General features: G+C 31.5%; 1 protein-coding gene across 1 annotated transcript in view; it reads left to right on the forward strand.

Moving 5' to 3' along the window:
- The window catches only part of LOC107441145 (lipopolysaccharide-induced tumor necrosis factor-alpha factor homolog), a 32641-nt gene extending 8818 nt beyond the window's left edge, over window positions 1-23823 (forward strand). Inside the window, exons 3-6 of the mRNA XM_087159147.1 lie at window positions 1202-1267; window positions 15530-15695; window positions 19772-19940; window positions 22751-23823. Of these exons, the coding sequence (XP_087015273.1) occupies window positions 1202-1267; window positions 15530-15695; window positions 19772-19922 (383 nt within the window). The 3' untranslated portion in view covers window positions 19923-19940; window positions 22751-23823. The remainder of the gene's footprint in view (window positions 1-1201; window positions 1268-15529; window positions 15696-19771; window positions 19941-22750) is intronic.
- Window positions 23824-25052: the final 1229 nt, after the last annotated feature.

The raw sequence follows: 25052 nt of genomic DNA on the forward strand, positions 1-25052 counted from the left end.
TCTAAGTTTTAAACGTATTTTACTTTAATAACCAAATATATATCTGGATTTGTAAGCTTACACATGAAAAAGAAGTAAAGTAAATATACCATAAAAGCTAAATTGGAATATGAAAAATTTGTATCCATTAGGAGGATTTCAAATTAAGATGGCCTTTAATTATAATTTTTTTTTAATTAAATAGATAAATTAAATAATTCTGCATAATGCTGCAGCAACAGTAAGTGTGTTCTTAGGTGAAGAAACAAAATTTGTTTTATTTATTTTTTGAAAAAGTTTAAAATATAACTTAAATTAAAATTAAATTTGTGGTTTATAAATTTTAGTCTGTTTTGAAGATGATAATGATACGATTTTAATTTATAGAAAATTTGAATCATGAGAAACGTACTTAAATTAAATTTTCGAGTAGCAAAAAGAAACTGGTATTTTTGAACAATAGTTTCAAGAAATGAAATAAATATATGATGTGCATTTTAAAACATACTTTGTTATGATTTATTTCTAATTCTATTCAAATTTTAATCATATTTACAAAATTTAACTAATTTTAAATGAAATCCTTAAGATTTATGTTGTTAATGTTTCTAATACCACTGTCGATATCAGTGGGCGAATTTAAATGGAAAGTGTGCTTCTTGTTTTGGCCGAGAATTCGCCATCTATAGCCGAATTCTCGGTCAAAGATGGCGCCACTGAAAAACAAGAAATACGCTATTTGCCCTAAATTCACCTGTTTTAACCAAGAACGTTTTCTGTTATTGACAAATGGGATTAGAAACAACAGCAAAAAAAAAACAGTAACTTGTATTAACATGTAAGGCACTCCAACTGAAACTTGAACATTCAAGCTTATCGGTGAGTGGTCAAAATTCGGAATGACGATAAAAAAATTTTACGATGGCTTGGTGGTAATTTCAGCTTATAGTGCTCAAGAAATAATTGAAACTTTCATTGTGAAGCTTCCAGAAAGTGCTCGAAATTTTGCCTAACGATAAATTCTTTTTGGCAATAAATTTTACTTGCAGTGGACAGAAGGTTGTTCAAACTTGTATTGTTAAGCAAGCGGAGAGCTCCAAAAATGATTCATTTCAGCAAAATTGAAAGTAGCCAAATTTCTTTTTTTTTTTTCGCTACTACATCTTTATGAATAACTACTATAAAATAATTATAATTTTCTTTTTGTTTTGTTTTCCGACAGATTCAGTTATGATGGACCAGCCGCCTGCATATCCTGCTGTTGTCCCTTCTGCTTCATATCATAATGGTGATTTTTTTTACAATTAAAATACACTACTTAGCCAGCAAAAAAAAAAGACGCTAAGAAAATTCTTCAATATTAACTTTAAAAAACAAAACAAAAAAACATTTGCGTTCTTACATTAATTTAATTTTGTTAAAATCATTGGATTACACTGGGGGGGGGGGGATTTTTTTATTTCTGTGGCATGAGATTTTTGATTCGATCTAAGATATTTTCACATCATTGATTTCAAACATTGAATCGGTTTCGTTACACACTGTGAATCATTTTGATGTATACTAAATAAATATAACTTATTAGAAAGCAAACCTAACTTAACTATTAACTGTAAAATTGTAACTAAATGTGATTATCGTAAATTTTTGTTTACTTAGGTAATGTTATAGGATTCCAAGAATAACGGAAAATAAATTTAACGTCATTTATTTTAAACAATAGTAAAAATCAATAGCGTAATGATAGTAAAAATTATTTTTAAGAATATATATAAGGAATACAGGGAGTAGGTAAATTTTTAATAAAATTTCTTTGGAAACCATTCAAAAATACCATTTGAATATCATCAAAATTTTAAAAAATACATGGAATCAATTAAATTTCTTCAAACCTTTTAAAAAGGGATCTTTGAATAACTGTTTTCTGCGAAATTTATTATTTTATGTCAGAACAATGTTTTTCGAAATCGAATAAGCATGATAAGGAAATACAAACTTAATAGTTACAGATTGGTTAATAATTATTATAGACTGGGATGCTCGAAATTTTTTCTGATAAATATGCTTCCTAAATTCATCTAATAACGACTTACTTTGATTGAATATTAATTAAAAGTCAGGAGAATTATTATATATACGCATAAATAAGTATTTAGAAAAACTTTTAAACATTCAAATTAGATTATTAATGCTTCCATTTTATTCATTTTTAGCATGTCAAAAAACTGCTGAAATACAGTCTCACATACATCTCAGACTTAATCGAATGCAAGTAACTTTTACGTACTGCCGTCTATTCATTTAATCAAGTTTGTTTAATAGTTTTTATATTAAACTTTCTTAACACTCTAAACGACTGCTGTAGTTATAATTCAAATACTCTTCAGGCTGAATTCCATGCTAGTAACTTCTCATCCTGCCGTCAATTCATCTAATTAAGTTTGTACTAAACTTTTTATATAAATCTTTCCATTAAGACTCGTCTAGGAACTAGCGCCCTCACACGGAGAGTTAAGTAAGTGAGATAGTAAAACTTATGCATGAAAAAGGAGAGGTCGCACGAACTAGTATTATGTTTTGAAACTTTATGTGTTTGGTATTAATAGCGAAACAATAAAAAATACATATATTTATATAAACTACGATTGTCCTCTGCCTGCTTTGTATTATACAGTTAATGAGTGAAGAGAAAATAAAATTCGTTTTAAGCAACTGTTGTAATTATGCCATCAGACTCAATTCCATAGTTTTTACATACCGTCATCAATCCATCGAAAACTATTTGTTTTACTATTATTAATGATGTCACTACTTACTCGCTCTTTTTTTCTATCCCTTTTTTTCTTCCTTCTGCGCAAATAAGGGGGCTTGTTTTTTCTTTTATTTCAATTTAGTTGTTGTCTGCCAGTCAGTAGCGTAATTCGGCTATTGGATTTATGTTTCAAGTAAGTTTTTGTGCTTATTATTCTGACGTATTTGTCTTGAATTTATACTTTTGTATTTGCTTTATGTATTTTGTATTGTATTCACTTCCTGGACTTTGGCAAAACCTTTGGGGTACAGAGAGAGCAATTTAGACATTTGTCGTGCTCTCTCGATAGAAAAGGTATTGCATTTATGGCTTCCGGAGCTGGTACCCCCTGAAGACGTCATCTTCGGTTGTCATATTTATTCATTTTTCATTGTTTCAATTCCTTTTGGATTTTTAGCTGCATAGCGCGTTTTTCCACTGGAAGTATTGTTTTTAATTGCTTGAATTATACTGAATTCTTTTTCTCAATATATATTTGTTTTACTATTTTTATTATTATTATTAATCAATTTAAACTGTGATAATTATTCTTAAAATACTCTTTTGGTCTAAACCAATGCAAGTAAGTTCCATCCTACTGCTATCAATTCATCCGACCAAGTTTATTTTATAATTATTGTATTAATTTTTCTGACCACTCTAAACGACTGCTGTAACTCAACAATGTTTTCAGACAGAATCCCATACAAGAGAGTTTTATCGTATTATGGTCTATTTATCGAACCAAGTTTATTTTATATTTTTTATATAAATTTTTTTGACCACTTTAAACAATTACTGTCATTAAATAAAGTCTTTAGACTGAATTCCATGCAATTCATTGCATCCCGCTGCTCTTTATTCATCTAACCAAGTTTCTTTTATATTAATCTTTCTTAAAATTTTAATTAAGCAATATTATTAAATGCTGTAATAAAATAATATCTGTAGACTGAATCCCATACAAGGGAGTCGTATTGTGGTCAATTCATCTAACCCAGTTTGTTTGCTTTTTTTAATAATTTTTATATTAATCTTTCCGAACACTTAAAACAACTGCGGTAATTAGACAATGTCTTCAGACTGAGTTCCATGAAAATCAGTAGTATCGTACTGCTGTCAATTGGTGTAACCAAGTTTGTTTTATAACTTTTATATTAATATTTCTGAAAATTTTAATTAAGTTATGTATTTGAATGCTGTAATTAAACAACATCTTCAGACTAAATCCCATGCAAGTGAGTTGTATTGCTGTCAATTCATCAAGTCAAGTTTGTTTTCTAATATATAATTTTCCTTTTAATCTTTCTTACCACTTTAAACGACTGCTGTGCTTAAACAACGCTTTCAGATTGAACTCCTTGCAAGTGAGTGGTACTGCTGTTAATTCATCTTACCAAATTTTTTTTTTATAATTTTCATATTGATCTTTCTGGGGACTTTAAATAACTGCTGTCATTAAACAATACTTTCAGACTGAAATCTATGAAAGTGAGTCATATTTCTGCCAATTCATCGAATTAAGATATTTTTTAAAAATTTTATATTCATTTTTCTGAACACTTTAAATAACAGCTGTCATTAAATGATGTCTTCAGACTGAATTCCATAAAAATTAGTTGTATTGTACCTGCTTCCAATTCATCGAACCAATTTTTTACATTACATTTACACGGAGTGTTAAGCAAGTGAAGTTGTGTAGCTTATTTATTGCCAAAGAGAGACCTAAGATCATGTGGTGGCATATGTTTCAAAAAATTGCGTGGTTGGTGTTAATAGTGAAACAACAAGCAAATGTTTAATTGTGTTTTATAGTTTGTCGTTTTATATTATTATGTATAGAAAGTAATTTTTAACAATTAAACAACTTTTGTTAGTATACCCCAAGCAATGTCCAGGTCTAACGATTCTTATACGCAGTCTCTAAAGCAGTGTTTCTTAACCTTTTTGATATAATGAACCCCTTTTAAAATTTTTTAAGAAGTCACGGACCACCCCCCTGTGAAAAAAAATAATTGCAAAAAACATCAATTGTTGGAAAACATTTAATTTCATTATTTTAATCGTGTACAAAATTTTTAAAATTAAAATTTTTAATGGGAAGGTTGCTGCTGCTTTTCCTTAATTAATAAATTTTATTGGGGGATGATTTTCAACAAAGCACCGTGTATAAGATAGGTTGAACTCCGACCCACCCCAGGGGGGTATACGGAGATAAAGGTAAAATTATTACAATAAAATTTCTCTAAAAACTAAAGTTACAGTAAAATTTCGCCAAATGACAGTGGTGGTGATCAGTTAAAAGTGGATTAACAATAACGCTTGACAATTAAAAACATGTGTTAAAGGCAATGAAGCCCAATAGCGCCGGTGTAAATGTCGAGAATTAAATGATTATAATAATAAGGAAACAAGAGATAAAAAAATCTCAAAACTAAAATCAATGAAAGCTAAAAGTCCAAATAGTAAATGTCTAAAAGTAAAAGTCTGACTAGAAGTCTATGAAGTCTAAAATCAAAAGTAGATAAAAATTCAAAATGTAAGGCTAAAAGTTGATTAGTAAAAATTAACGATGACATGCTCTATTGTTGTTTCATGACTGGGGTCAGTTGATCTGGGGCTAGAATGTCCTCGAGGGTTTGTTTAATAATTTGAGTCATAATTTTCCTGCAGGTCAATATAGCGAAGAATTGATGTTCCTCTTCGCAATTATTCATGTGGGTTCCACGAAGTGCCCGGAATCTTGGACAGTGCTTAAGTAGATGATCAATGTCCTGTCTCACTCCACAGTAATTGCATGAAGCAGATTTTTTGAAATATTTTTGTTGATAGGTCCCGAACACTCCGTGGCCAGTAAGGAGCTGGTTTAAATAAAAATTGGCCTGCAGGCGCTTTATGCTTGGGTCTTTAAAAAATTTATAGGTTTGTCTTCCCTTGTCACTAGACCTCCAGTCATCTCTCCAGTGGTTAAAAGTAATGTTCTTAATGTAAGATTTAATTTCGCATTTTTCACCCGGGATCTCAAAATCAATCTGGCCAAGCTTAGTGGCTTCCTTAGCAACCCAGTCGGCCTCTTCATTCCCTTCAATGCCTGAGTGTGCTTTAATCCAATTTATATTATAGTTGCTACTCCACATGGCTGTGGTGTCTTCTATAAGTTTGAGGTGTTTACGTGGGTCCTCCAGGCTCATAAGTCTTGGAACACAGTCATAAGAATCTGTGTAAATGCTTGCCATTGGAGAACCCTAGTTTTTAAGCCATTGGAGCGCTGTCTGTATCGCAAGGAGCTCAGCCAGATAAATACTGCAGTTGTTATTTAAACGCGCCGAGATGGTACTGATGGTTTTGCCATTTATCTTCATTACAACACCATATGCAGATTTATTTATAAGTCTACCATTGTTCTCAGTTTGAATTCTCGACCCGTCTGTGAAGATTTCAATGCCATGGTTAGTTGGAAGAAATTTCCCCCAGGGCAACGAGAGAGAGTTTGAGGGATGAACCAGTTTGGGAGGTAGTAAGAGGTGATCAGGAAAGTACATATGATTTTCAAGCCAATTGATGTCTTCTATCCTCCATTTCCAGATATTTCTTTTAATGTAAATCTCGTCAATGATTTTATAGTAGATTGGTTTTACCCCGGCCAGTATCTGGAGTACATCAGTACTGACAGTCCTATAAGATTTGGTAATGGTAATAAGCGGAATTCTTTGAATTGATTTTAGTATTTCTCTTATTTTGACTGTGTTTCTAAACCAGACACAGGCCGCATAGATGATGATTCTCTCGGTTGCCTGGAGGTAGATCTTTTTTAGAACATGATGGTTGAGACCCCAGGTGACTCTAGCAATCCTCTTTAATTTGTGATTGAACATTTGTACACGATACTTAACTTCGTCAAGATGGGGAATCCAGGTGAGTTGTGGATCCAAGATAACACCCAGATATTTACTTTAGTGCTTTCACATTCTTTATATTAGCGTTATCCGGAAGATCCATCTTGACACAAGGAAGTCTAGCAATTCTTTTGTTAGATTTCGGAAAAATGATTAATTTGGTTTTTTCCTTGCTAAAGTTGAGATGCTGGGTTTCAGCCCAGGTCAAGATCATGCAGAGAATTTGTGTAGCCAGAGAGTCAAAGTGATACAAGATGGTACGCCTCAAAAGTAAAAACATGTCATCAGCAAAAATGATAAGTTTAAAATCAGTAGAATTAAAATTATTAAAACGGCTAAAATATTCCTCGTTAAAGATATTAAAAATTTGATCAATAAGGATCAGCCATAAAATGGGCCCGAGGGAAGAACCCTGAGGAACACCAACGTTAAAAGCTCTTCGAGTTAAAATGTGACCAGCACTGTTTTCATATAAAACACTTCTGTCGTTTAAAAAACTGAAAAGAATCTTGAGTATGTTGATTGGAAGATCCAGGTTGTTAAGTCTCTCCCTGAGTATAGCCCATCTCGCGTTGTTAAAAGCCACCTTGATGTCTAGGGCCACTCCAATTGTATGTTTGCTGGATTGTTTAGCCTCACCAATAAAATCCACTACAGCCTTCAATGCGTCATCCGTCCCCCTACCAGATCTGAAGCCGTATTGATTATCATTCAAGCTATTTTTACTTTCCAAGTAATATGTGAGTCTTTTGCATAAAAGTTTATCTAGAATTTTTCCCCAGACTGGCAGTAGGGAAATGGGCCTGTAGGAATCTGGATTGACAAGATCTTTGTTTGGTTTACCAATTAGGGTAACCCTGGCAATTTTCCAGCATTTTGGGAAGTGACCTAAAGAGAGACATTTATTCATGATACTAGTGAACCAGATCTTATTTGTGTAAAATAGGTCTCTGATGACCTCTCCCGGGATTCCATCTGGTCCTGGAGCCTTGCCACTTTTTAAGTCTCTAATTACACACTCAATTTCATAAATGCCAAAAGGATCATCCTCAGCTTCCTGTCCAAAGCATGTGATCATGTCTTCTTCTACCTCTTGAAAATGATAAGCAAGGATATTATCAATCGATTCTTTAAGCTCCATTGTGGTGGTCCCATCAGATCTGATTGTGTTATAGAGATTCTGTCTTCTAAGGTCTTGACCGTCAGCAATCTTGTATGGCGATCCAAATGCCTGTTCGAGGTTAATACTGTTGATAAATTGCTTAAAGTGGTCTCTTTTTGCTTTTTTGATTTCACATTTATAGTTGGCCAGAGTCTGTTTATACCTGATCTTCTGTGCCACTCTGTCGTCCTGCTCCCGGGCTCTCTGGTACGATCTTCTATGTGCTCTGGTTTTATTTCTAATCTCACTCAGTCTGGGACTCTACCAGGGACAAGTTGGTCCTTTTTTCTAGAACCGGATCTTCTCCTAGATTCATCGCAAGCCCTATTAATGTCATTAGTTATACCCTTGATAAGATCTTCCAGTTGATCAATATTCTCTATATTTTCAGCGTTCCATTTTTCTGGAATCTTATAAAGCTTTGTCCTGAGATCAATCCACCTGAGATTCCTGCAATTGTGTGATCTATTTTTAAGTTGAATTTTGTTATTTTGAGTGGTTATTTCAGCTGTAATTAATTCGTGGTCAGACAAACTAATGTGGTCATGGACTGTATAGTTGTCAAGCAAGTCAGAGTTAGTAGCAATGATATCTATCCAGCTGTGTCCCAGTGTGGATGAATAAGTCGGAGGAGCCTCAGGATCATTGATTACATGAACATCATGGCTAATCAAGAACATCAACAGGTCATCTCCCCTATTATCAGAGACCGTAGATTTAGCGTTAACATCAGCACACAGTATTACATTGTATTGGGAGTATTTCACCAAAAGAGAGTCCAGGATATTAAGTGTTGGATCCATTGAGTCACTAGGTGGTAGATAGAAAGACACAAAGACAAACATTTGTGAGTCAATTTGGAAGGTAACAGCGCACAAATCTCTATGACAGATAACAAGGGAATCATCGCTAATCCCTGTTCCCACCAAAACTGCCGCTCTAGGTTTCTCTCTAAATCAGAGGTCGCCAAAGTGGTCTATATAGACCCCCAGGGGTCTATTTAACATAAGCGGTGGTCGATCTGAGCCAGGGGGTCGAATGGGGGTCGATCCGAACCGGAAGGGTCGATTAGTCGAAGGATTATCAGTATTTTTCAGATATGTGACAATTAGAAATAAAAGAAGAAGACTTATACAGGAAGAATATATACAGGTAATCTTCAAAAATTGAGCGACGATTTTAAGCTGCGTTTTGTTGATTTGGAAAACATTGACATCCCTGATTGGATTATTGTGCCATTTTCTGCTCAAATTGAAAACGTGGACATCAACCTGCAAGATGAGCTTGCTGAATTATTATGGGGATTTGAAGCAAAGACGCTTTTTAAAAATTTAACAATAAGCAAATTTTGGACAAATATAAATATAATGCAAAAACATGTAAGACTTTACGAAATAGCTCAGCCATTTATGATAGCATTTCCAAGTTCCTATATGGTTGAAGCCGGTTTCAGTCACGTAAATTCAATCTTAACTAAGAACAGAAATAAATTAAATGTGGAGTTTCGAGGGGATTTAAGATTAAAATTGACCAATTTTGAACCCAATATAACGAACTTTGCAAAAAAAAAAAAAAAAAACAAAAAAAAAAACACCAGGCACACCCATGTGATTGATTAAGAAGCAATAAATCCGTAATTACTTTACTTATTATTTTTGCTTACTTATAATTACTTATTATTTCATAAATATTAAGGTATTTATATTTGAACATTAATATATTTTTCATAAAACTATTGTTACACCATTTACTATTACTTTAATAAATGTTCAAAATCATAAAATAAATGTACAAACACAGTATCTAATAGAGTTTTATTTTAATTAACAGAAAATTACTTTTATGGGGGTCGATGGAGATTTCGAAAAATTATGTAGGGGTCGATGATCAAAAAAGTTTGGCAACCCCTGCTCTAAATGAATAAATTTTAAGATCATTTGAGAGGAATGGAATTTGACCATCATGCTGAAAGTAGGGTTCATTAAGACTAATGACACGAAGCACCGTGTATATCATGTTCAACATTCAATCGATTTCGATGTTATATTTTTATTGTCACAAGTGTGGAAAATTCCGCTTCGCAAAGATACACTGTAGCAAACGGAATTATAGCTGCCACAGTTCGATTTACAAGCAATGGGTAGGCTTCCAAACGTTTTAAAAATTAGGAGTAGTCAACGGACCCCCAAAATATAACTCATGGACCCCTTAGGGGTTCATGAACCACAGGTTAAGAAACCCTGCTCTAAAGCAAGTGTGTCTTATAAATTTAACTTTGTATTGCTATAAAAATTGATATTATTATTCTCTAATACATAATTATAAAAAATTGTAACTAATTCAATATTTTTTATTCACATTTAATATTCATTATATTTATCTAACATTCTATTTGTAACATTTATTAATAAGTTCCTGTCTTTAAACTCAAATAAAATTATTTTCTCAAAACAGCCAATTGGAAAATGGTGCGTATCATTGCTTTAATCCCTAGTCAATGTAAAATATCAAATGAATAATTTTTCGCGCAGGGCATATTAAGCGTAAATACAATAATTTGAAAAATTCAGTCCATTAATACCCGCGTCTCAATTCCACGATAATGATTTACATAAAGTCAACTGGAAAATTTTGGAAACAACTCCCGCTTGAAATCATTTCATTTTACATGAAATAACTGTAAGCTTTTAGAACGTCATTCGAATGGGCAAAAATCTATCGAACAAAGTAATGCATGATTCTGTGAAAACAAAATTTTTTTTACAATTGTATTGGCTGAAATATTATCAGAACAAAAATTAATTAATTAATTATTTATTTAATGTAGGAAGTAACTTAATATTCATTTTTAATGAGATCTTGCAAATAACAATTATCAGCATAGTATCGATTTAGTGGTTAATAAGTGCCAGAAGGCTGAAATTACAGGTAAAACACTAAGTACCTAAATGCGTATCTAAAAAGTGACGCGTAAAAATACATTTAGATGTCCGAGGCAAATTCGTTACATTCTTCGGTTCAAGATTAATATAAAATATCTTGCAATATCTCTTCAACCTTAATAAGGTGATATATTAAAACATCTTGCGGTTTTAATCATATCTGTTAATCGACTTCAATAAGGACTGATTTCAATATTGGATTCTATGGTTTAGTATAATATTGCGTCGTAGAATACAGCAAAATTGAGCATGGTTAAAAGCTCTTAAAAGTTTCCCGCAGTTTAGTTGTAAAGATCACCAAGATGGATAGTAATATGTACAATTTTGTTTAAGATAATCTTCAAGTTTTAAATTCAACCTTATTGTGCTTTGAAGCGAACAATAGTATCAGGTAATAAAGTTCTGAAAGGATTAATTTCATAATAATATGGTTCAACCAGACACTTTATTGAGATTACAAAAAAGAAAGGAAAAACAATATGGTTTAACGGTGAAGTTACTGTGATCTTCGATTCCAAAAGCAAGATGCCCAAGTGCTGTTTAAGTTAGCCAAGTGCTATCAGTAATTGTTATACTAATCCACGTTGTCATTCAATTTTAGCTATAGAATTTGGCAGTAAAGTACGAAAAAGAACTAATTTTAGAATAAAATGATTCAACATGCCATTAAAATAATTTGAAGGATGATATATTTCAACACTCGTCAAAATTTCTTCTCCAAGAGTGCAGTTATAGAGTTTAGCGATATGAATGATAATTCACCCAGTGCCGTTTAAGTTCATCCTGTTTGAGAAAGTGCCGCAATCCTGGAAAAGGACAAATGATTGTCGGTAAAAGCGGCAGGAAAAATTGCCAAAATGTTTCATTTGATTGAAGAAACATTTGTTTCAGAGGCCATTAAAATAAGTAATAACGCGGTGTGAAATAAAACGCTTTTTCTAATCTAAACACCCAGAGCAGTGGTGCCCCAGATGCTTGCACGCTTTCCTTCCAATGAGATGACCCAGGTTCGAATCGCAGCAGTGGATGATTGGTGCGTATTCTTCTCCAGACTAGCACCAACTACAGTACTGAGGTAAAAAATTCTTAGTGGTAGACGGATAATGGTTTAGAACTCTCTTGCCATCGGGCTAACCGTGAGAGGTTGCCATTTTTATTATCCATGTAAAGAAAATGCTGGTTAGTACTATCAGAAAGACCTCCAAGAAGATTAGTTTGTCCCAATGATCCAAGAGTTTCCTTGTCTTCTGAGTTAGGATAAAAACTTACTAGGCTACGGAGTTGAACATTGGTAGTCCTAACGTAAAAATCATTCAACGGCAGTTATAAAATAAAAATAAAATCTAAAAACCCAACAAAAACCACACTTAGTGTTTTGTTAATATTTGGCTATCAAATCTTTCAGAATTTTCGTATTAGATCTTGAGATTCATCGTTACACCAAAATGTGATACATTTCACGAGAATTTCGTGGGTATAAAAAGTAGGGAATATTTTAGAAATTAAAACTATGCATTATGGGATGTATCTCTTAATGGTAACATAAAGTTGTGCAACGAGTTATTTAAAATTGTAATTTTTTTTAATATCATCAGGAAATATTTCGACGATTCTCTATTATATCATTACTGAATACAAAACTGCATAACATGAATAAAACACAATCAACGGATAAAAATAGACATACCACAGTTTTGGTTCGATAAACAGAAGCCTTCTTCCTTGTAAAAACACAAAGTGCGGGAATAAAACAGGCGAAACACTTATTACAAAAAAAAAATGGCCAAACCAATAGTGTAAGAAAAGCAAGTTTGAAAAGTGTTACCAAATATTGATAAGGAGGTTTACAATTGATATAGGGATATAAGAACCAGGAGTGTGAGGTAGGGTAGAACGCAAACCCCATGTGTGCAGGATGTAAAAATTGAATCAAAATAGATTTTAAACATGAAGAATAGATGGGATTCTAGAAATTTCATTGCCTAAATTGTAAAAACTTTTAAAGTGTGGAATGATTCCCAAGAGTCTAAATCAGTAGCTGACGCGCAGTGTTGGATGATTTTAGCTATATCTCCTACATTTTATTTTGTTGTTATAATTTTACCATTAATAATCCCTTCAAAGGTTTTATCATTAAAAACATTAAAAATATAGTTGGTGGTGTTATTAGTATAAGCAAAGATTTAGAAAATTACTTCCTTTTAACTGTTTGTTTCAGCTGTCCTCTTAAAAGAAGTTTATGGTGGGAACAAAATTGAATATTACAGAGACATTAATATATGTTTATAATTTTAGAAAATTTTATCTAAGAAATGGCCAAAATAAAAATACGCTTCGCAAGAAAAATTGGGACTTATCAGTACCTTATTTATTTATTTATTTATTGTTGATATTTTTTAACTTGTTCTGCATGGTGTAGCTGCAGGCTATACAAAGTCCAGGAGCCGAAGAATCTTCGAAAAATCAAATGCATGATGTAGGCTAGAATTTATGCCCCTCTAGTCGAGACCCGGAGAGTTCAAAAGGTGTTTGAGGCAGGTTTGCATTGAGTTGCCGTAGGCATACTTCTAAAAGTCCTTCTATTTCTTCTTCTTCTAAAAGTTCTTCTATAACAGTATAGGAACATTATATGCATTATTACGTGTGCGGTATGGTGATTTGTCTGAGTTTCTTTAGTGTTGTAACAGAACTGTGTTAAAATTTCAGTTTCCAACGCAGTAACCACTCAAGTTCAACTGGTTTATTTTTTGATGAGACGAAGGTTGAAACACTAGTTACTGTGATATTGATATTTCTGTTACTTATTAAATACTTATATATACTGTATACTTATTAAAAATGTAATAAACATAAACTACCAATAAATTTAATTTGTTGATAAGACACACGTTTTTATTGGCTTTAAGAGCCGGACAAAGAAAAAGTGCAGAGAAATGAAGTTTCATGCGATACGCAAAATCTTGCCTCAGACAAATAAAAAAAAAAGAACTTTCTGTATCAGTAAATGAAAGCTTGCTTAAATGTTTTGAAAGAATAAAAATGTGTATTTCATCGTTTATATTGTATCTTGAAAACTGTATTATCATTGAAACGGCCAAATGAGTCATATGCAATTGCTCTTTGAGTCAGTTTTTGCAACGAGGTCACTTCAGTCCCTTAGCAGTTACTTAAATCCCTTAATCATCAAAACATGAAAAATAATAAATCATATATTTTCAGTACACTCGAGCACTAAAATTTATAAAAGCAAATTGGCCAACCGCAATTTCTCGTACGCCCTTAAATGATAATCGGTATCTTAATCATCATTGTTTTGGATTTAATTACTCAATCTTCCCTAGTAACAATTATACCTTAGCACTAGTTGGACTCAAAATTTGTTCAATATGGGTCTTATATGAGCATGCTCTGGTCCTATGCAGTGTCATTATCGGCCTATATAGGGCTTATATTGGCTGAATAATGATTATAAAATAACAGGTGATTCTGACTATTCTATGTAGGACCGATATTAGTACTTAAGTGGTAGTAAAATATTGGGTGAAACGGACAATTCTAAATCGGCCCTATATTGGAAAAAATAGGTCCTTTGAGCCTTTATTGAGCCAAGATTCATGAATATGACGGCATAAGTCATTGACGGCATAAGTTATTATGCTGCTAGGGGTATTGTGAATATGATATTCTCTGTATCAATGGTTATTCGTGAATGCATATTTCGTTAATCGATACAAGATAAGTGAATTGCATTTGTTATAACAAAATGCTTTAGAACAGAAAGTTATATTTCTCATGCTTAAATATGCATAACATATTTCCTAACATTTAAAAACTATATTACTATCTTATTTAATCCTTTACTCCGTAAGTAAAAATCATTAATATGATCAGTTATCTTTCATACCACAACGTTGAATATAGTGCAGAATAAAATATATTTTATGAGATACCCTCTACATCTGCCTATTACATTAGCATAGAATTAGAAAAACGTTATATGGTAGCTAATGTTTTGAATTCATTAAAATTCGTCATTGTTTTTCACTCTTTCTTTTCCGCCAAAACATTTGAGTGCCTTACGCATTCAAATGTGTTGGCGGAAAAAGAGCCTTGATTATAGATTAAATCGATTACCTAATGGCCATTGTAAATAATCGACAGTAATAGCATCAACATTAATCAATTAAATCGATTAATAGCCAATGCATGGGTATTCCTTAATTTTTCTTGGCGAAAACTATGCTAACGTACTCAGGGCTCGCATTTTTTATTTCTTGGTGGATGGAGATGTCCTGTGGGGGGTTAGCCCTGCAGACACGCAGTCCGGACCATTTTTAAAATTGATTACTTTTAACTAATTCATATGTATATTAAAAATGATTAATCCTTTTTTTTCTTTGGAACTCCGTATATTTCATAAATAAAATATTTTTATTTATTTATTATCATGCTTTGATTCCTCCTTAAGTAGTTTATGATGTTTAATATGTAATTGCTGGCCTGTGTCACTCTGATGTAAAACAGTAAACAATTGGAACTGCATCAATCAACATCTTCTTCAACTAATATTAAATAAAACTTCTTCAATCACCAAACTTTTTAATAGCAATAACAAAGAATGATATTAACGTTAGAGTGCCTGAGTGGAATCTAAATATTAATTTTTTGCTACATTCTTACACAGAGAGCCATCTGTGAGAATGAGAAATAAATATTTTTAACACTTGTCTTATGATTCAAGCAATATTCTTTTCTATAGCTCCCCAAACTCAACAAACAATGGTCCTGACTGTACATCGAATACTATACGGACCTAACCCAATGCGTGTAACGTGCGTATGCTGTCACCAGCAGGTGCAAACTAAAACCGTGACTGTGAATGGGGCCTGTACTTGGGCAGCTGTTGCATTTATTTGTGTTCTCTGGTTAGTAATGATTTATCTAAGATTTTATACTAAAATAATAAAAACTGTTTTTCAGTGCAAGGAAAGTAAGATGTTTTTGAGAGCGAAAAATTAAATTTTTATTGCATTGAAAAATGTGTTTCTTTATAATAGGTATATCAAAATGTTACAACTATTTTTGAATTATGTATTGATAAAAAGTACATATTAATGTTATTTAATTAAAATCAAAATCTTTTTCAAGAGAAAAAAACGCTTAAGTTTTTTAAACATTTTAAAATGTAATGAGTATCTGTTTTTATTTCTACATGATTCAAAAATTTCTTACAAAACACTATAATTATTTAAAAGTTTTGTCAATAGTGCAAACTTGTATATGTTCTATCTATGTTTCAGTTTTACTTTTAATACAAATAATGTATATAAAAAATAATCAAATTTTCAGAAATATCCCATCATTTTTCTCTTATGCAAGAAATGTTTCATTTATCACTAAACAAGCTGTTTCACTTAATTTTTTTTAATCGATTCCCAAACGAGTTTCAAGTCATTTTTTTCAAGAAAAAAAAAAACATTTAGTGTGTCGAAAAATATATTGCTTTTAAGATAATAACGATAAACATTGTATTTCATTCAAAAAAAAAATAATTGCCAAAACATTTATACTTATAAAATAAAAAATTGTATCCCTGTGTGCCTCTTTTATAACTCCTGAACAGCTTGTGCCATCTAGAAATTTGGATAGTTGCTACAAGAGGTAGTCTTAACGTTAGGTAGTTTAAGGGGTTAGTTAAAAATCGGTAAAAGAATTTCCAATTACATAATTTGGGAGTGACGTTTGAAAAATTAAATTTTTTCATTGGTTTGGCAAAAGCTATTCATATAAGTTAAACTGTAGACAATCGGGTATTTGCAACTTTAGAGGAAGAATACCGCTTAATTCACAGGGTCTTACCAAACTATGTGATAATAAAAATGTCCATACAGCCATCAATGTTTGGCTTATTATCACGGTAAATCGATTCTAGGATCCGATATAATTGGATGCCCGCAAGCGATGTCATGCGAGCTTCTCGAACCTGATCGACTGCAGAATCGTAACATACACAAATGCCGCGATTTACACGTAACGTGCTTGCAGGTATCCATATGGTTACTTACAACACAAGGAGAAGAAGACATTGTTATGCGTAACGTGTTAACGTTGCTATTAAGCTTAGGTTATTATCACGCAGAATCAATTTTCAGATCAAGTTCAATTGGATGCCAGCAAGCGACGTCACGCGTGTATGTCGAAGTTGATTGGCTGCTAAATCGTGGTATAAACAAAATGTCACTATTTACCCACGCATGACGTCCCTTGCAGGTAAGCAATTCGAATTTTTTTTCCAAATATTTTAAGGATAACATGATTGATGTTTGTCAGCTTATAGCTCAGTTTAATAAAAACAAGAGCAGACAGACTAAATAACAAAATTAGTAGTTCTAAAACTATTTGAGACTGCAAATTTATATTGTAATTTTGAAAAAAGAAATTAAAAATCCGGAAAACAAAACAAAGAAAAGATATAATCTCTTCATCAGCCCACACGGTTATATCCGCAAAACGGAGTGCTTTCTAATATTGTATTAATATAGCCAGTAAAATAAATTAATAAAACTTATTAATTTTCATCTTTTTTCTCTTTGTTTTTTATGATATATATATATATATATATATATATATATATATATATATATATATATATATATATATATATATATATATATATATATATATATATATATATATATATAATATATATATATATATATATATATATATATATATATATATATATATATATATATATATATATATATATATATATATATATATATATATATAATTTCTCATGCGAGTCTTTCTATATTAAATGGTAAGCTTAAGACACATGTTTCTTATCAAGTTTAAGATGTAGAAGTCGGTCTCTCACAAAGAGCCATAAGAAGTCAAAGATGAACCAGATAAGGCCAGATAAAAGATAATTTTCTGAAATTAATGGGCAATAATTCGTCGATGAAGATAGTCCCCAAAACTTCCCAGAACCAGAACGTCGCTTTCCTTTTAGCGAATCAAAATCTCTAAATTTTATCAATTGAATGACGTTTCATTGAGATAAGAAGATCCTTGCAACCACTCCCCTTCAGAATCTCACTTTAAAAGCTCAGGACAGGCAAAATTGCGTGTCTTTTTCATATTTTCAATGGCTAGATAAAGCTAGGCCAAATCCAAACAATCCCTGCAAAGGAGGAAACCTGATCTAAATATCTCGCGCATAATGTTTGCAATACTCCATCTAACGAAATAAAATGCCTTTTTAACAGAAGTCTCTTCAATTATCTAGTCTAAGTCTCTTCAATTATTTAGCCTTTAAAGACATAACATTACAATACAATATATATATATATATATCACAAAAACAGTCATTTTCATGTCCCCAGTACATTTTATGTTTGTTTTACAACTTACGAAAAAAAAATTTCAGGGTAAGTGTCCTTCAGAATGCAGACTAACAAAAGAATAAAAACAAAATTATCAATTTTTATTTTTTATTTATTTTAGGTAATTAAAATATATCAATATGTCATTCCCTCACTTGTCCCCACTGTTGATTTAAAAAAAGAAAAAATTGTTTCTGAAATTAAAAAAAATAATTTACAAATTCGTGTTTTTTATTTCAGAATATTGAAATATAGAATTCAGAAAATCAATTTTAAATTTAATTTCTGATTAAAATATGAACACAGCACTATTTTAAACTTTGTCCCTAGTGTTTCGCATCATTCCCTCACAACAATGTTCTTATCACTTGCAATCTTCTTAGAATAAAAATATTTTAATAAAAACTTTAGCAGTTAACAACTGGCATCATAGAACAAAATTGCAGTATGTTTCCATCTTCAGCTTAAAGAAGCTTTGCTGTGGAATAAATTTGAATGAATCAAACCAGGTAAAAATTTTTACATTTGCCGTTCCCTCATGTCGTTTTTTAGAGTAAAACAAAATACAACTTCAACGAGAAAGTGGATAATTATATGTTGCTTTCTTGTATGAATATAATTGTATGTGATTGATTTCAGAAATAAATTGGGCCTAACCGTTATTTTTAAATTTTATTAAATTTGCCATTCCCTCACTAGTGTATAAAGTGAGGGAATGATTCAAGATGAGTATATTATTAAATTTTTTTTTGTTCAATCGTGCCAGCCAATTTTATTTCCCAAACCTATAAAAACTATTAAATATATAAAACTAAATTATAATAAACATTAGATATAATTAGTATGTTATCATTTTCAAACTTGAGGTAGCTATAACTTAGAGAAAAACATGTATTAAAATAAAATGTCATTCCCTCACCTTTTAAACAGTGAAATTAATTAATTTATTTAAATATTAAGAATAATTTATAGGATATATACTTTCTTTATAATGCCATTACATATTTCTATTAATATAAAAAGTTTCAGAGCTTTTTATTCACTTTACTTTTTTGGGATTTTATGAACTGAAAAATGACAGTTTTCGTGAGAATGACACACACACACACACACACACATATATATATATATATATATATATATATATATGTGTGTGGGGGGGAGTTAGTGCAGCATAGGAGTAAATGACGACGATAATTTAACAATCAAACTTAACATTTAATAGAAATAAAAAGGATAGAAGGATATAGCAGTTAACATTATTGACATGACACGTGAGAGCTGCCTTCGCGCAGTGGTCTCCGGAATGCATGTGACTAAGAATTAGATAGTTCTATGGTATAAAGTAAGAGTTAATTATAAATTCGGGAGTTTCCCTTCGGGACTTCCCCTTCTGGTCTGGTTGGCGCCTCTCAATGTCAAGAGGATGATGCAACTTTTTTTAATATTACAAGATGGTGGATGACGCAATGTTCGCAGTTGTTACACTATGGTATTGAAACCTATATATATATATATATATATATATATATATATATATATATATATATATATATATATATATATATATATATATATATATGCATCAAACATTATTATATTCTTTTTTTCAGTTTCTGTTTCGCTTGGGTACCACTTTACATGGACTCTTTGAAAGATATACATCATTATTGCCCATCTTGTAACGCATCACTTGGAGTTTATCAGAAGTCAGAGACATTAAGAAGAAACAGAGAAGATAGAAATATTCTTGGCTATCCTTAAATTTTAAATATTCTAAAGGTAATAGATTTAAAGGCAATCACTTTCACAATAAAACTTCACCACCCACCAGGAATTCTCTCCCCCTACTTTTTGTTGAAATGGGCAAAATTAAAATACTTGATTCTTAATTCACTCTCAATTTTTACTTAAATCTTTTTTTAATTTCACCTGAAAAACGTGTCTATATGTGTATATATATAGTAGAAGAAAATATTTTAAGATGAAACACAAAAAGCAATTACCTCATACACGAACGAAGTCATTAACATAAAATAAAAAGTTAGATGTGAAACTAAGAAACCACCTTGTGAAAGCACTAAAGAAGCAAACAGAAAGGAAAAATATTAAAAAGAAATTGAAGCACTGACATTGTGGAAGCATTGTGGAAAGTGGAAGCACTGACATGCAGTGACAGGGGGGTATTACAATGCAGCTCCAGTGCGGGAGCAGTTTCATCGATTGATGGTATATTACCTTAAACAATCATATCCTTTACTGCTCAAAGGGGAAAAAAACTAAAGTCATGTCGGACAAAGACTATGTACCGTCATCTCAAAAGTCGAAGTGGAAGTGTATAAAATTACTGCAAGCATAAAGTTACGCTCTGGGTGCATGGTAACACCCCTCTGACGATGCTGCCATGCTTGTCAGTGCTCCCTCTTTAATTTCTTTTTAATATTTTTACTTTTTGTTAGCGGCTCACAAGGTGGTTTCTTAGTTTGCCATTAATCTTGTTATTTCATGTTAATTTCTTTGTTCTTATATGAAGTAATTACTTTTCGTATTTAACCTTAAAATATTTTCTTCACATAATCTTCCAGTAGTGACATTAGCAGCTTAGCGCTGTCGCAGCTTAACATTTTATGTAATTTTTTTTCCTATTTTTGTATCTTAAAAATCGTTATATATATATATATATATATATATATATATATATATATATATATATATATATATATATATATATATATATATATATATATATATATATATACAGTCAAACCCCGCTGTAGTGAACCTTCAAGGGACCGAAATTTCAGTTCACTATAACCGGGAGTTCACTATATCCGTTACGGAGGCAATTTAACTAATGGTTCCTAAACTCCTCCCTTTTATTACACATTATTCAAATAAATTACTGGAAAACATTATGTAGTAGCAAAAAATGTGTTATTTTTCATTACTCTTCGTCCTGAGTACAAAAAAAAAAGAAAATTAGTAATCATTAGCTGATGAGCAATCCTCAACATCAGATATGGAAACATTTCCCGACTCTCAGATAATTTTTCCTGAATTTCTGTTATTCCACTTTTTAAACCTGTCTAACCTGCCATTCGAGCGCATAATAGTAGTTTCATAAAATCGCGTAGCAAATTCATCGACATTTGTCCAGATAGTGGAAAATTGAGGCCTCTTCGATTGGTGAACCACTTCAGTAATGCATCTTCAACATCCTTGTGATCTGCTTTTCTCAAGTTTTTCTGCCATCTAAATTTTTTTTATGAGCAGGAATTATTAATTGGCTATTTTTTCCATATGTTACAAACTGCAGATTTGAGTAGTTTATATTCCCTGGAAATATCAGCTTGACTGCATCCATTTTCAATTTTTCGGGTTATGCCCATTTTATCATCAATGGAGAACGTTTTGCATTTACTGCTCGCCATAGTTAAATTTGAGACACTTGTTTGCAGGATTTTTTTAACTGAACTGATAGCAGAAGGGAGTTGAAAGGAGGGCCTTATCAACACATATTAGTGTCCAACCCTTTGACCAATAATGAATAATTACTCATTCCCTTTGACAGAAAATGCATATTGATCCCACTGACACCTAACTGGTGGATCATCTGCCCGAGTTGGAAACATCTGCTTGGTTTGTTTAGGGATGGGAGAGTGAGATAAAAGAAGCAAACAAGAAAAAATGCTTAACGCAACATTCCCCTCTATAGATGGTTCTGAAAATCGGCATATGTATTTATTTTGAAGTAGAAATTTCAAAATTATTACAAAGAAAAAAAAAAGGGAAAAAATCAGTCAAAGTCAGAGAAAAGTTCATTATATCCAACTTCCTCACTTTTTTGGTTCACTATATACACAAAAAATAACATTATACGTGTATAGCAAGGCACGGGACCGAACATTTCGTTCACTATATCCAGGAGTTCACTATAAGCCGTGTTCACTATAGCGGGGTTTGACTGTATATTGTTTTTTAAAAAATTAAGGAAATAAATGGTTCACTTAAAGTTATTTTTCTCTCATTTAACGATACTTTTCTCATTCTGTTTCATTGTTGTTGTCGAGTTTGCTTTTTTTAAATCTGTTGTCTGTGACATTTGAAACTAATAATTTTCCCATCGGAGCAACAGGGACATATATATCATCTACAAGGGGATGAGTAACCAAGGAAATAATAAGGCTCGTTTAAATAGACATTTTTTTAGAATGCAGACAGAAATAAATTTTTTTTTAATTGTAAATTTAATAGCACAAATATTGAGTGAAGAATTGTAATTTTAGAAGTGGTTGCGTCCTTTCATTTAAGAAATGCAAGGGAGTCTAAAGCCCTCTCTGTCCCTACCGGGCTCTACGGTCCCTGGTTAACAGTGTAATCTTTTGTTCTGATTAATTTAAAATCTTGGAAAGTATAATTAGTCTCATTCCCTAAGAAGAACTCATTAAACTATTCACTTCCATGGCTTGGCATTTTGCTTTTATTGATGTTTCAAAACCCCGGGTTTTTTATAACCGTAGTTAAAAAAACTTTTCTATATATTATAGTACTCATAATTCCCAGAAATTTCACGTGCTTTTTATTTCTTTCAGGTATACAATACTAAAGTTCTCTGCCTGGCTTGGAAATATTTAAATATGTTTATTACAGATCTTTCTAAAGTATATTAAGAAATGTTCTAATGCAAATAATCCAGTTTTGAGAGATTTGTACATATTCAATATATTATTGATAATACTATTTTGATAATATTAGTATTACAACGTATTGCTTATTGATGTGTCTATCAGTTTTTATAATCACGAGTCTGATAATAATATAAACTTTTTTTGAGCGATAAAAAAAATTTTGGAACCAGCGTGTGATGAAATGAAAGTTAGCTCTAGAGCTTTTTGTTTTTATGTTAAATTTTACTATTGGAGCTAGCTACTAATAAATAGAAAAATGTCAGTCGATAGCAAAATGTTAGTCTGGATAATGTTTCTACCATCCCGTTCATAGCCAACATGACTGCCTCATTGAAGTAATCGATATATACTACGTTCGTAATTTTTTTTATTATTACTAAGTACACAAGGACTATTAACGTGGCTAAATAGCGCTGATTAAACACAGTTATAAATGCTATCAGTAGCAATGAAAACTCTTACTGTCTGATTGATATCCAGAATTTATTTTCATTGAAAAATTAGTAGAAAAGTACAAAATTTATAATTTCTCGTAGATGAAGTGCATTTTAACGAGAATTAACTCAAAGCCATGATGGTGATTTTTAAACTTTAGTGTACTAAATAGTTAACAGAAAGCTACTGCTGTCATTAACTCCAAAATAATGAAAGTGGCCCAACGGTGAATCCTTTAGTAACCCTCCCATGACTTCTAACATATCATCACCTGTGCAGTGTTTCGGCTTTCAGAGCATTTACAAGACCACGCATAAAGTGCACATCCAACTTTTCCTACGTTGCCATGCTTTCTGAAATAAATGGTAGAAAATACGATGTGTAAGAAAACAAGTTCTTTATGCTTTTCATTACAGCGCCATCTAGCCGTACTGTACAGCGAAAATTGTTTGTAACGATGGTTTCTACCACCTTGTAAATTTTGCCAATATACCCTGTACATGCATTCTTTATAATATATAATAAACATATATATTTTTTTACGTTTGAACAGTATAATTCTGTTGTTAAGAATTTTAAAGTTCATTATCTTAAATGTACATAGGGTTGTGGAGTCACAGAAACTTTCGCAAGCGTCAGTCAAAAATATTAGCTTCTCTCCAACTTCGATTATTTAAAAATTTTTAGATCATTAGCTTAAAAGAAAAAAAAAGAGATTTTTGATTTTATAAAAATTATCCACGCAAGTATTTATAATGATATGAAAAATGAAGATTATGAATTTGAATTGAATTGTTTAATAACCTATAGCAAGTTTAATAATTTAAATCTGAATTGTTTAATAACCTATTGCAAATTTAATGCATCACATCTGTTATCACAATTATCACCATAGGAAACATTTAACTACTTCTTCACATATTTTCATTCGTGTAAACTACACTGGTGGACCAAATTAAGATATGGAAGACATTTTCCCAAATATCTCAAAAAATACTGCATATAAGTAAATGAAATTTGGTATGGATATAGCTTATTCCAGAATAATAAAGTATTCAAAACAGAAATGAAAGTGCCATTCACTGGCAAGAACTATTGCCAATAAATCCAATGTAGTCTGAACTTAAGGATAAAAGATGACAAAAAAATGAGGCTTGTACAGTGTGTGCTGCCTCTAGTATGGTGTATGGTCATCCTATTTATTACCTACTAGCCGCCTGAGGCGGCCAGCTGTCCGCCACGCTAAAGATTTTCACAAATAAAGTTTTTTAAAACATAGCAGGAAATCTGAAAATTAGTGGACAATTAAAGTGTTCCTGTCCTGCAATTTTGTCTTAAATTCCTATTTTATATATTATATAGCTACAATGCTTAAGAAAAAAAAAACTAAAATGCTAAATACATGAAAAGAACACGAAAACGAATTAATTTTTTATGGTATCAATTTCTATTTCTACATAATTTTTTATTGTATCAATTTCTATATCTATATCGCTACAAAAATTATCGTCTTCGCTTAAGAAAAAAAAAATAGAGCGTGTAAAGAAGAAGAAAAACTTATTATAACAATTATGAACAGCGACAAATATATCAAAGCGAAGCGTTCTATTTACGTATCGAATATGTTGCCACATCTTTAATACAAAAGTTAAACTTTTCTCCACTTTGATAAATGTAAACTAATGCGAACCTTACAATTAAATTATTAATTCCTTCGTATATTATTGGTTTAAGTTGTCGAAAATTAATATTTCAATTGTAAGGTTCGCAT

The sequence above is a fragment of the Parasteatoda tepidariorum genome, chromosome 1, assembly GCF_982258835.1.
Source record: "Parasteatoda tepidariorum strain Cologne lab strain chromosome 1, Ptep-v5.0, whole genome shotgun sequence".
Taxonomy (NCBI): Eukaryota; Metazoa; Arthropoda; class Arachnida; order Araneae; family Theridiidae; genus Parasteatoda; species Parasteatoda tepidariorum.